The 12,500-nt window shown below is 42.2% G+C and overlaps 1 protein-coding gene across 1 annotated transcript in view; it reads right to left on the bottom strand.

Moving 5' to 3' along the window:
• rgl1 (ral guanine nucleotide dissociation stimulator-like 1) overlaps window positions 1-4,585 on the bottom strand; it is a gene marked incomplete at its 5' end in the record, with an annotated part of 13,305 nt that extends 8,720 nt beyond the window's left edge. The window contains 6 exons of the mRNA XM_044044631.1: window positions 175-299; window positions 391-581; window positions 660-734; window positions 822-1,030; window positions 3,929-4,039; window positions 4,529-4,585. Coding sequence (XP_043900566.1) covers window positions 175-299; window positions 391-581; window positions 660-734; window positions 822-1,030; window positions 3,929-4,039; window positions 4,529-4,585 — 768 coding nt within the window. The remainder of the gene's footprint in view (window positions 1-174; window positions 300-390; window positions 582-659; window positions 735-821; window positions 1,031-3,928; window positions 4,040-4,528) is intronic.
• Window positions 4,586-12,500: the final 7,915 nt, after the last annotated feature.

Genomic DNA, 12,500 nt, shown 5'->3' with positions numbered 1-12,500 from the left:
CCTGGTAAAAACAAAGTTTTTATTAAAAACAACACTTAACTTGATTTAAATGGCGGTTGTTAACCTGAAATTTCTACCTAAAGTAATCTGAAAGTGTCAGCTTGCGTGGTAAGACATAGCAGTCGAGTTACTGGTGCTTTTAAGGCAGCAGGTGAACATTTGTTCCTCATTTACCGCATCCATGTAGGTCAGCTGCTCAGCCACCAGGTCGGCATCGAAAGACAGGAAGTCCTCGTGGACCTCAAATTCTACTTCCTCATCTTCCCCCAGGCAGAAAGAACTGTTGGCATGGAAACCACCTAAAAGCAGGTGACACCACATTTGTTCTGAAAGTGAAACCTCGAGATGAGACACAACATAGTGAGTATAACTCTCCACTTCACGACTTACCATCATTGTCATCCATGCCAGCCTGACTCTGCAGCTGCTCGAGCAGATTCTCTGCCCGTCTGAGAGCCTCGGACCCGGGCAGAGCTTTACGCAGGTAGTCCATCAGCCGGTGCAGACATGGGTAGTCAGGAGGCTCCTGAAAGTCTTCAGGACACTGGTCCAGCCAGGCACACAGGATAGAGGCCAAGGCACTGTGAAGGCGGCGAGGAGACGTTTACATTTAAACACCAAAAGGCATGAACTGTCCCTTTATGGATAACGGATCTCACTTTCTGATGGCTCCGATTGTTTCCGGGCCATGGCGTCTCTCTGTGTCGTGTCCATTTTCCTCCATGCATCCATAACTGCAGCAGAGAACAGAGGAAGCCACTTAAACACGTGAACACAGCAAACGTTTAGTACTCGAGCTGAAACACGTCACTGCGTCTGACCTGTCGAGCAGCAGCTGCAGGACGGTCTGCGTGCAGGTGAACGCTCTGTACGTGGACAGGAAGATGGAGGTGTAGGTGAGGTCGTTGTCTCCGTACGCCGTCAACAGCGTCTCCACCAGTCTCTCCAGCGTCCCCGCACGGATGCTGCGGATTTTGCAGTGCTCCTGCTGGCTCACCGTGTGGCCGGGAGGGAGCCGATCGCCCTCCGCCTGAACACACACACACACACACACACACATATATTTTTGACACCGTTAAACCAGGGGGAGCTAATGTTTAACAGTCACTTCTGACGCTTATCTGTGTTTTATTTTTGGCTCCATGTTTGGACATCTGGATACAATTCAGAAGACGAGAAAAAGCAAAAACAACATTAAAAACTATAGCTTTTTACATCTCTGTCTTATCTAAAACTTTTTCTTTCTATTTCTGATCAAAATGAGAACAAAAGTGTTTAAGAGCCATGTTTAAAGGTCCAGTGTGTAACATTTAGAAGGATTTGTTGGATATAAAAATATTGAATATAATACCCTGAGTATTTTCTTATATAACTGTATAATCGCTTTAAATAATAAAATATTTGGTTTTCATTGGACCTTCTGGTGGGCCGGTACTAGCCCATGGGCCGTATGTTTGGCACCTTTTGTATGTCATTTAGAAATGGGCCGTCATCTCGTGCCAGTGTTTCTACAGCAGCCTGAACAAAAACTGAAAAAACAAAGACATCATTTCTGGTCCCTGAAGGCCACCATAGTTCCCTGATGCACTTGGAAAAGTGAAGGATGAGTGAAGGAGTTTCATATTTAAAGAGAACAAGTCATTGAATGCTTCACACAGTGTGTTCTTGAAGTAAAGGCCGAGACGGACGGAGGGAGGAAACAGTGGAGACAGTTGTGACCTATATTTAACTCTGATTCGTCCAGATGTGCTGGACTATTTTATTTGGTCTATGTGAACATACAGCGATACAGTCAGTGCTTACACAACAGCTAGAGAAAGAGAGGGAGAGAGAGAGAGAGAGGGACCTTGGGTGATGTTAGCTCCCTACAACAGGAAACACTCCAATCTGCTTTTAATCACAGCAGGCCCCTCCTCCACAACCCCTTCAGACAGAGCGTAGAGCAGCGTGAGCCGAGTTCTCCCAACAACAACAGCTCAGTGAACACGAGAAATCTGAGTGAGCTCATCTTCAGTTTACCAAACATTCAAATGCAACCAAATCCACTAATTACCCCGCACACTGTAAACGCCGCTAATCCCACTCGTTGTAATTACTCTCATTCCCTGACAATTGACTGTTGGGAGTGAATCTGCGCCGAATGAGATTGTTCTGTGTGTTGTGCAGCAGAAAGTCGCCATGTTGTTTTAATTAGCTCTAATACAGTTGACAGCTCGTGCTGTTGCTGCTCCGTCATTATGGTCTTAAAGCCCCAGAGCTGTTATCTATTCCGTCTTTCATGTGCCGTTCTCCCACGTCGAGCAGCTCAAGCAAAACAAAAGATCACAATTCTTATTGCAAACAAATGAAAAGCCTTGTAAATCTGACTTGTAATTTCTGTTGTGCCAGGTTTTTTTTTTTTTGTGCATTCTTGTAGAAAACTCACAGGAGACACTGGGGATAATGCCTCTAATTGGCCCTTTCTGTGTTGTGTAATAATATACTGTGTAACGTCTTATTATGCTGATATAAACAGCGCAGTGGAGGAAACACTAATGCCTCATATCCACTGACAGTCAAGGAAAAGCCTTCACTACTGCACTTTTTTTTGTCATACCAGCATTTCATAAAACTAGAAAACTCCGCTGTACAAGGGAACGGGCTGGGGGATTTTTTTTGGCAGTTGGAAAGGTCAGGAAATCACATGCTTTGGCTGAACAGACCGGCGCAGGTCTGGTGAAACTGTCGCTTTTCAGCAGGCAACTTAAAAAAAAAGGTGTCGTCCAAGCGGAGGGAGGGTTGCAGCTCCAATGGTAAAACAACAATAGAGATTAGGTTGTGTTGTTTTTTTAAGCTGCGCAGGATGCACACACCTAACTGGGTTGATTTCATAAACCGCGTGCGCGCGACGAATGCCAAGCGTTAGAGACTGTTCCGCTTGAGATTAAAAAACAACAACAGGTTGGGAGAGTGGGGGAAAGGTTCCTAATCTCCAGACCAGCTGTGATTCTGCCCCAGTGTGAGTTACACCCCAATCCCACTGGGCAAATAAACAGTTCAGACTTGCACTTGAATGGGAATGTCTTTACCTTTACTACCATAAGATGTTAGTGATGTTTATTTCAATATTTAGCCTTTATTAAAATCACTAAAAACAGGACTTGTGATTTACAACATTATCTTTAACATTTCCAACAATGATTTGAACTTCAAGCACACAGTCCATTTTATTTGGTGTCCTTTAACTATGCTGTCCTCCACAACATAAATGTGACAAGAAGTCAACACTTTTAATAGATATTCTTCTTCTTCTTTATTTCGGCTTCACCCTTTAGTTCTTAATAAAAACACACGTTTTTATTAAGAGACACGAGAGACACGAGACATGAGAATCAAACACTAGACTCTTGAGAGAATGGGTGAACGTCAGATAGTGACACTAAAGTTACAAGTGCCCAGTGCACAAAATAGTCAAATGAAGAGGTTCTGGTACTGCCCGCTCACTTCAAGCCCTGGTGTCGACTCTTATTTACAGAGGCAGCATTGTTATAAAGGAAGAGTGATTTAATAGAAATATGCAAATGAATGTATGCCGTGTTCTGACAGTGACTTTTTAGGCTGGCTTTATCTTCCCATCGAAAGTGGCATGTAACAGGTGACCACACCAGCTTCAGTCCAAAGTCGTGTATCCACCGTGTGGAACGCTTCAGTTTAATTCAGCGCGGGACGTATTTGTTTCTGTGTTTCCATGAGGAATATTACCAAAATAACCAGCCCCATCAGTTCAGTTCCAAAGTCTGACCCAGGGCTCTACCGTTCCGAACCATGCCATGATGGAAACACAGCCCAACTGACCCGAAACATACGTAATAATAAGTCCGGTTTTAGTTGTATTAACACAGTGTCCCGCTGCTCCAGTGTGTGTTCAACACGAGTTAGGTCGACTCACCCCCAGCCATCTTGCTCCCTTGTTAGCTGCCTGTTGAATCTGAACCCTCTTCAGTGTCACGTTGTAGATGGCTCCTTCCTCGACTTCCTCCCCCCAGTCCTGCACTGAGCTCTGCAAAGACAGAGAGAGAGAGAGAGAGAGAGTTCAGATGTGAGGGAAGACTCACTGCTGCAGAGGTAACATTCACAAAAAGAGTCAGGAAAACAGATGACAAATACAAAGACACGCAACCTCTGCATTCACTCTGAACTAGAAAGAGAAGGACTTAAGGTGCAGTAAAACATCAAGACTGACTCCCCAACCCCCACAAATGCAGTCTGCCAAGCCTCCCCTCCCCTCCCCTTCCCTCCCCTCACTCCATCTTTACTCCCTCTTTTATTATCCATCTCTTTCACTGTTGTGTCTCTCTGGAGCTGAAGTCAGTGAAAAGTTACAGATAAGAGTCAGAGCAGAGGGAAGTCTCTTAAACAAACCCATACGTCGTGAAATACAAGCAAAGAGAGCTTGATTACAAATGTGTGTCAACCCCCCACACACACACACACACACACGTATTTGATTCATATGTACAGCATATGTCTGTGGTTGTAAATGACTCACAAAACAATATGGATGCGTCAACAAACCGAGAGAAGTTAAAAAATCCAAAACTGGAGCTCAGAAACCGGCCGAGCTCTGCTGAGACGTCAACGCACGGAAACAAAAACAGAGGCAGGCAGACAGTGAGAGGGACAGGCCAAACAGAAACACCACGCGTGCAGTATTATAGCCAAGTCACACTCACACTCACACAAACACTCTCATTTAAACTGCTCCACGGCAAAATCCGAGCTTTTTGTCTCAACAGAATGGGGGTGCCAGAAAGGAGGTCAAAGGTGAAAGCTGCCGTTAACAGACTCTGTGGACGATCCTGGAGGTCAGCGGCACTCGGCCACTCAGAAACATGACAAGAAAAACCTCACACAACAAAAACAACACAGAAGAAATGGATTTTTTTTCTTTGAAAGGAGGGAGTTTGAGCTGATTCAGTTTGTCTGAAGCATCATACGTCTTTCTCAGCGTCCAACCGTACGGCGAGCAACATTGTCTCCCTGCCTTAGCTGCCGGCTGGAAGGCTGGCACAGAGACAGATAAATACATCAGTGCATGAGTCATGCAGTCCACACACACACACACACACACACACACTCCCAAAACAATAGCAGGAGGTCTCAGTACTGGCTGGCCAGGCCCAGGCTGCTGAGTTCACAGTCTCTCTCACACACACACACACACACACAGATGTTTTTCAGAGCCAAGTTTTTTAAAAAGAAACAGTCTCAGCTCACTTTGTGTTGAGCCGACACTAAAAGTTGACACTAACTTCCACAATGACAACAACAACAACAGTGTCACCAGAGAGAGGAGAGTTTAAATGAGTGCTTAACAAATCAAAACTGTGTATTTCAACAGTGCAAAAGCTTATCTTGTTCTACCTTCTGTTCCAACGTACAACCCATACACGGAGGCCTTATCTTTAAGCTCTCACACATTTTAAATCTATTTAACTGTCAACGCTCCACTGAGCCTTGACTTCAAATAATGATATTGCAAATCAAATTGTAGAAAATGTTTATATTATTTCCATGAATCGTTCAAAGTCCAGTGTGGGAGAACCAGTGCCGTCTAATGGTGAGACTGGAGATCGTAGCAAACGGAATATTGTTGTTCTTTGCCTCCGTAAAACAAGCCCCTCGCCCAAAAAACATATAAATGCTTATTTTAAATCTAAGAAAACCAAATAATTCTTATTTCAAAGTGATTACACGCAGTTTTGGGGTCGAATGTTCAACTTCTGTCCCATTTGACCACAGAGAAAGTTTGTGGCTGTTGTGAAGGAAACACAGATGATTGACTGTGGCGACCCCTAAGGGCAGAATCGGGAAGAGAAGGATTGAATTTCTGCCAATACACCAGCATAAATGTGACACACTGGCTCTTTAAGTGCGTGTTTACAGCCTGTGATCACCTGAATCCTTCCACAGCAGAGGCTCAGAGTGACCGTGGAGGACACAGAGTGTGTGAAACAATACTCCCGCGATAACAACAGCACTTGTGTGGAGTGTGATGTGTTGGCTTTTGTGCTTTTCTCGACTGGACGCAGCTGGGAGCCGAGGAGAGACAGTGATGATGGTGATGATGATGAGGACGGTGGCCCCGGGGCCTCGACAATTGTTCTCTCAGTCTGTCTCACGGCGGGGCTTCCAGACAAAAGTTTTCATACACAGAGTTCAGACACACACTCATTATTTCTTCCTGCTGTTGCACAGGTTTACAAACTTTTACGCAGAGCCACTACAATGTGGGTTCAACTGGGTTTAAACCTTCCCGAAATTGGTTTCTGGTTGTATCTCTGAGGCCGGCGTTGGAAAGCGTGTCCTTTTAGGCTGGTTTGTTGGCTTAATGCGAGAGCCATAAAAAAAAAAAAAAAAGAGGAAAAGAAAAACACATACACAGATACACGCAAAGAATGGCTCTTTCTCACAAACAGCTAAATAGCTTTTCTGTCTTGTCTTTCTTCAGTTTGAGCCTTCGGAGCTTAAACCAGTGAGCAGATTGTAAGTGGAGATGATGTGGAGGAAGGTCATAGCTTGTGCCTTGTGCATTTAAAGTAAATAGAGGGTGTCCCTGATTCCTGCCCTCAACGATAGGATCATCTGCCTGGCTCATCTTTCAGTGCTGTGAGGATCAGGGGTCTCTGAAAATATTCATTCAGGAGAAAGTCCCCATACGGAACCGAACGAAAATATATAGACTGTATTGGAAAAAACATGCATAACTCCTCTTGGTTCATTTTACAATAATATCCAAAATATTCCTTAAATAATACAGTGCCACATACAAGACCACCGAACGCATGGAGAACTGGAGGGTGCATGATGGATTAAATATCAGAAATTATTAACATTTTCATAGAATATTCAATAAGTGACTGCAATGAAGGTCAGTTATTATTATTCAAGGAAAGACATGTTCATCATGCGGCTTTGTGCTGGATAAGAAGTTGAAAATGGTGTGCTTTGTGATGTTTTCCATCCAATATCTCCCTAAATGTCCAGAGTAAAATCAGTGATTTCAGTTAAAGTGCACTTTGTTGTGAGTGGTACGAGATGAGAAGAATTGTCTGTTCTCCATTATAACTGACCTTCAATAATGTGCATGTTGTGTATGGTAATTGCATTGGATTTTATGTGACTTGTGGTTTCGTCCAAAGCTACTTTTTCTTGCTCTCATTTGGAGTAAATTGGGGAAACAATGTCTTCCTTAAGGACATACTGATCATTAAACATCAGGCTGCTCTGTGATCAGATCGCAACTTGCATTGCTGAGCTGGAGCAATATTGTAATTTTTTGTTGTTTTGATTTTTGTTAAATTTGGTATTATACGCCAATATTTGATAGTGATATTTGATAGCCCTGACCAGACAACTACTGGGTTCCACTGATAATTCATTGCATTGCAGGCATAGAGTCACAGTATTCCCCTCTGATGCAACATCTGATCTGTATGCTTGTTGTGGCCCATATACCCGAGTTGATATTCCGGCAATATTTCAGTCGTAACATTTCAATTTGATGAAGAGGCCAGATTCTGTCCCTTTTCGGAGCCGGCTCAGAGCGTCACAGAATGTTTATGTGGGTAGAAAGTGTTGATAAGGAAACAGACAGATGCTGTCTTTTCATGGTTGATTTGTCTTGGTGACAATACAGAGCAATATTTGGGACTTTGAGTCACTATCACACACACAAATGTTTTTATGTTTCGACTGCGTCGTGGGAGGGAGTAAGCAGTTTCCTGGAAAAGATAAAGACACTGTGTTGTGGTGTTACAACAGTAATGGTATGTTGTGACTCTGACAGAGAAAGAATGTCATGCTTTTGTAAGACACACCACTGTTGCAACCCCTCTATTCAAAATATCTAGCAGATTGTTCAGTTCACACCTGTTTTGTTAACGCCCCCCAAACACATCTCTGCTTTTTCTGCAGAACTAATGCTATAAACTGTCCAAAATCCCCTCTGAAGTAATTTAATTGAGTGTAGGTATTGATTATGTGCCTCTCTTACACCCCGCCTCCCCCCCCTGCTCGCAATTCTTTGCTGGTATGTTTATTTTTTATTTTTTAAGGGGGTGGGGTGTTATGCCAGTATCTTCTTCATTATGCTCAGACCTGTAAGAAAGAGACTCACAAGCTGTTTTTCCTCACTGATGTGCTCATATCATTAATTCCCCTCTGACTGTGGCCTGGCCGGAAGCCAGAGAATTCTAAATCTGTAAGCAGTAAATTGTGTGCTGGGGTGGAAAAATCTATTAGATGTTTGAGCATGCCTCGAATTTGAATGGGAGAAAGAGCGAGGAAGACACAGTGTGTGTGTGTGTGTGTGTGTGCGTGTGTGTGCGCGCGAGTGTGAGAGAGAGAGGGGGGAGAGAGACCACCCAGCACCCTGGCCATATCCTGTAATGGCTCACACCATAATCAAATTCAGCTTCTCCGAACAGCTATATTCATTAATAATTTGTGATATTTTATTTCTGGAATGTCACATAATGTGTTTTCGGCATGCAGGGGTGGGGGGCTGGTGTATGGTTAAACAATGAGAATGGCCTCAAAGGAAATGAAGAGCTCAGTCTCTCCATTAGCAAGCTCTGAAACAACAGTTGTGTCTCTCTTCTCTCCATTAGTCAGGTCTGGAACAACAGCGATGCTATTGATGTGACCTCTGCTAAACAGGCAGAAACGGAGCAAGCTTCTTTTTATAACACCCTTACTCATCGACAGCAAATTTCTTTGACATTTATTTTACATTAGATTATTATTTTAATGGAATACTTTAAAATCTCATGGATCGGGACATTTTAGCTGAGAGTACGTGCTGATTTATGAACACTTCATCTCACAGACATATTGGCTGCCTGTTCTAGTTACAGTCTAATTCATATTTTAAGCAGCCTTTCTGCAGATATTTCTGTATTTGTCTTTGTCAAAATGATACTCATTTCAAGTATTACAGCCGCATACATTTTTGACTGCAGAATTGACTTTTGTTTGTACGTCACCCTGTTTCTTTCTTCCCTCACAGTTCCACATAGATAAATAGAGATGGTTCTGTGCTGCTCAATAGGCATTCTAGACATCACAGATTGTACACTGAATAACTCTGCATATTTTATGAGCATGCCAGTCCATCTGCTTTATGAATGCATGTAAATCCATCATCCTGTGTGTACAAAAAGGACTGGAAAGTAAAGTCACCATGAGGAAATTCACTCCAAAAGGATATGGAACATAAACAGTGGTTGCATTCTACTGTATACTGTTTAATTTGTGGCACATTCCTTGAGTATTTCCATTTAATATGCACTTCACTACTTTTTTATTTGACGGTTCTCCTCACGTTTCACACGTGAACACAGAGTGAGAACATACAAAGGATGGACGTGAAGATCAAACTGTATGACGTGATAAACAGCTCCACTTCAACCAGCCGCAACAATAAAATGGTATTTACACATTTGCTGCATCAGTAATAAGCATTTAACAATTGCAGAATATTCACAGGCAGAGTATGTCTGCATTATGAGTACTGAGTCACATGACATCTTTATGTGCATTTTATTAATCTGAACATTTCCACTTTTATGTATTATTTATTTACCTAAATGAATTGTGCAGCGTGGATATCAACAACAATTATTTCTGATTAACTAACCATTTATCAGTTTATTGGTAACGCCAGTGACTAATCTTGAGAGACTGACTTGTAAAATGATAATAACTTGACGTTGATAGCATGTGAGGGCGTGTGAACCAATACCATTACTTACTAAAACCTTACTCTACCTCAGCATTACAGTGTTGGGAAAACCTGTTTCACTAAGAGTTGTGCTACGGTAAAAATAGCTCATGCAGCTGATTGCAGATCAGCTTCTCTACATTCACTTAATATAAGATAGACTTATAGCCTTGGAAGAATAACATAGTGTTCATTTCGCAGCACAGAGGTAATGCATTTTTCCTGCTTTGGAAGGTAATTGCAATGGCGCTTTGATAGATTCCAGACATTTGGTGGGAGCTGTGTGTGTGTGTGTGTGTGTGTGTGTGTGTCATGCTCAAACATACTTGCCTGGATACATAACTGTTCTTAATGCTTTTATGAAGCCAAATAATTAAAAAATGACGTTATGTTTGTTATGTTGTATTTGTAAAATATCTGGGTGCAGGTGGTGTAATGTATTTTGGTTTTCTTTAATATACTGACTGCCAGGGGAGTTGGAAGAAGTACCTCGGCTACAAACAATAGATCATTGATGCCTCTGTCCTCTTTCTCAATCTGTCAGTAGCAGTGCATTTCCTTGTTATGTACTGGCCCGAGGAGCACTTGGCAAAATGAGAGGCATTCAGCCAGTCTTGTTTTTTTTCCTCTTGATTTTCCTCTGAGCCATAAGTCAAGGAAAAGCCGTTTTTTCATTCCATGTGTCAGAGGATAATATCTTAAGTTAACAATAGCCCAGTCACAGACACACTATGTTACAGTATAGGTACAACTCGGATACATCTTACTGAAGCTAGTTGTTGAATTAAATACAGAAATCCTATGGAGCCAGAGGCCTGCAAAGATGGATAAATATGCAATATGCTACAAAACTATTTCAGTGTTTGGATTCCGGGAGGAACAAATTGATTCTAGTAGCATTTTTGATCATTTATAGCCTCTGTCTTATGGCACACGTATTGGCAGTCAACACTGAGACTGGCAAGCTCGTAGAAAACAGAGGCATTTGCCAATTAATTGGTTTGATTCATGTTTTTTTTTTTCATTTCATGCTACTTTTCACAGCGGTACACACATTGCTATAAAATACAACAACCAAAAGAAGAAGAAATGAATTAAAAACATCTATTATCATTTAAAGCTGGTAATAAACTTGGATTTACAGATTGTAATAAAAAAAAGAAGAAAAACAACAATATCACACAGAGAACTAAGCGGCTTTTTTCTTTTTTCTTTTCTTCTTTTTGGCAGGAGTGACCGGTGAACATAAGCATGTTATCGCAGCCAGATATTTTGCACGAAAGTTATTATCTTTCTTGTTCAGTGTAAAAAATGAGCTGTATGTGCTGCATCAAAGTGATTACAGCTCCGCTGGTAAAGTGGAGATTTGCCACATCACAGGTCATGTTCTCTGGAATGAACGAGTTAAAAGCCAAACTGGCTGCAGTTTATCAGAAATTACCTGCTTGTTTAGCCAGATGCTATGTATGTCACATGAATAACACGGCAGTCTTGTGTAAACACTTGAGTAGGAGAACTTCAAACGGAGATCATTAGGGCCTGTGGAGGAAAAAAGCAATTGTTAGTGGTTGTTTTCTCTCTCTTTTGTGGCGTTGTTAGAATACAGAGTCAAAAATAATTGCATGGAGTAATGCACAACAGTTTGCATTTCTGAGATTTTCCCTTTGTGTTTTTAATACGCTTTATATCCATGACAGCTCATAAACTAGAAATCTGAACAGATGGCACTGATTTTTAATGACATATTGCTCTCCGTAAAGTCTCCCTCTAAGGCACAGACTATACGTCTCCCCATGGGGATCACACCGCTCTAGTTGTTATCATGATCTGCTAATGTCAGTCTTTGCTGTGCTACATTGTCAAGTCCTTCATCTAAATAAATTGGATGTAAATTGAGTATTGTGCTGGATATAATTATTGGAAAGGGTTCCAGTTGGCTTAACTCTACAGGCTGTTTATTTAAAGCCTTCCTCCTCTGTACAGATCTGATGATAGAGCGAGAGAGGGCGAAAGAGAGGTTCTTATATAATGACAGGAATGTACAATGGAGCCATGCTGAATGACAGTGCAACCCCCCCAAATATAACCCAACAAACACAATCCCCCACCATTGGGAAACATGCCTGTCCTAAATACCCTCGAGTATTATTATTCTTTTTCCCTCTCCTGCTTTTTCTCCCTTTATTCTTTTACCAAAAACATATTAAATCATGTTTCCTTTTACACATCATACGCCCTGAGAAATAAGTCTGAGTTGATAATAAGGGGCCCTTCTTTGAGGAAATACACACAGCAACTTTGATCTAGAATGGCATGTAATTCCTTGCCTGACCCAATTCCCAATCTCCTGATAAGATGTTTTTCCCGCCTCTCCCTCCCTTGTGCTAACCTTCCAGCAGAACCCACTCAAATGGGAACTTTCTGTCCCATTAAAGATACATTTAAAGCTAAACATGTGATCCATTTCAATCAGTGGGAGGTGAATGTAGTGAGGTTGAGAACGCTGTCTGCAACACGTTGAGTGGAGGAAACTCGCTGTATCCCCAGTCCTCTCTGTCGCTGACAACCTCTGAGATCTCTGATCACAGCTGCTCAATTGAGTTTGCGTCGGACAGAGCTGTGTGACAAATGAGAATTGCCGTCATAGCAGATAGAGTATCATCACCTGGGTGTAAAAGCTTTTAGGCGTGTGTGAGGCGAGGGAAAGAGACATGGAGAGGGGTTTCACTCACTTGCA

The sequence above is a fragment of the Solea senegalensis genome, linkage group LG14 (genome assembly GCF_019176455.1).
Source record: "Solea senegalensis isolate Sse05_10M linkage group LG14, IFAPA_SoseM_1, whole genome shotgun sequence".
Classification (NCBI taxonomy): domain Eukaryota; kingdom Metazoa; phylum Chordata; class Actinopteri; order Pleuronectiformes; family Soleidae; genus Solea; species Solea senegalensis.
This window is presented reverse-complemented; position numbering and strand designations above follow the sequence as displayed.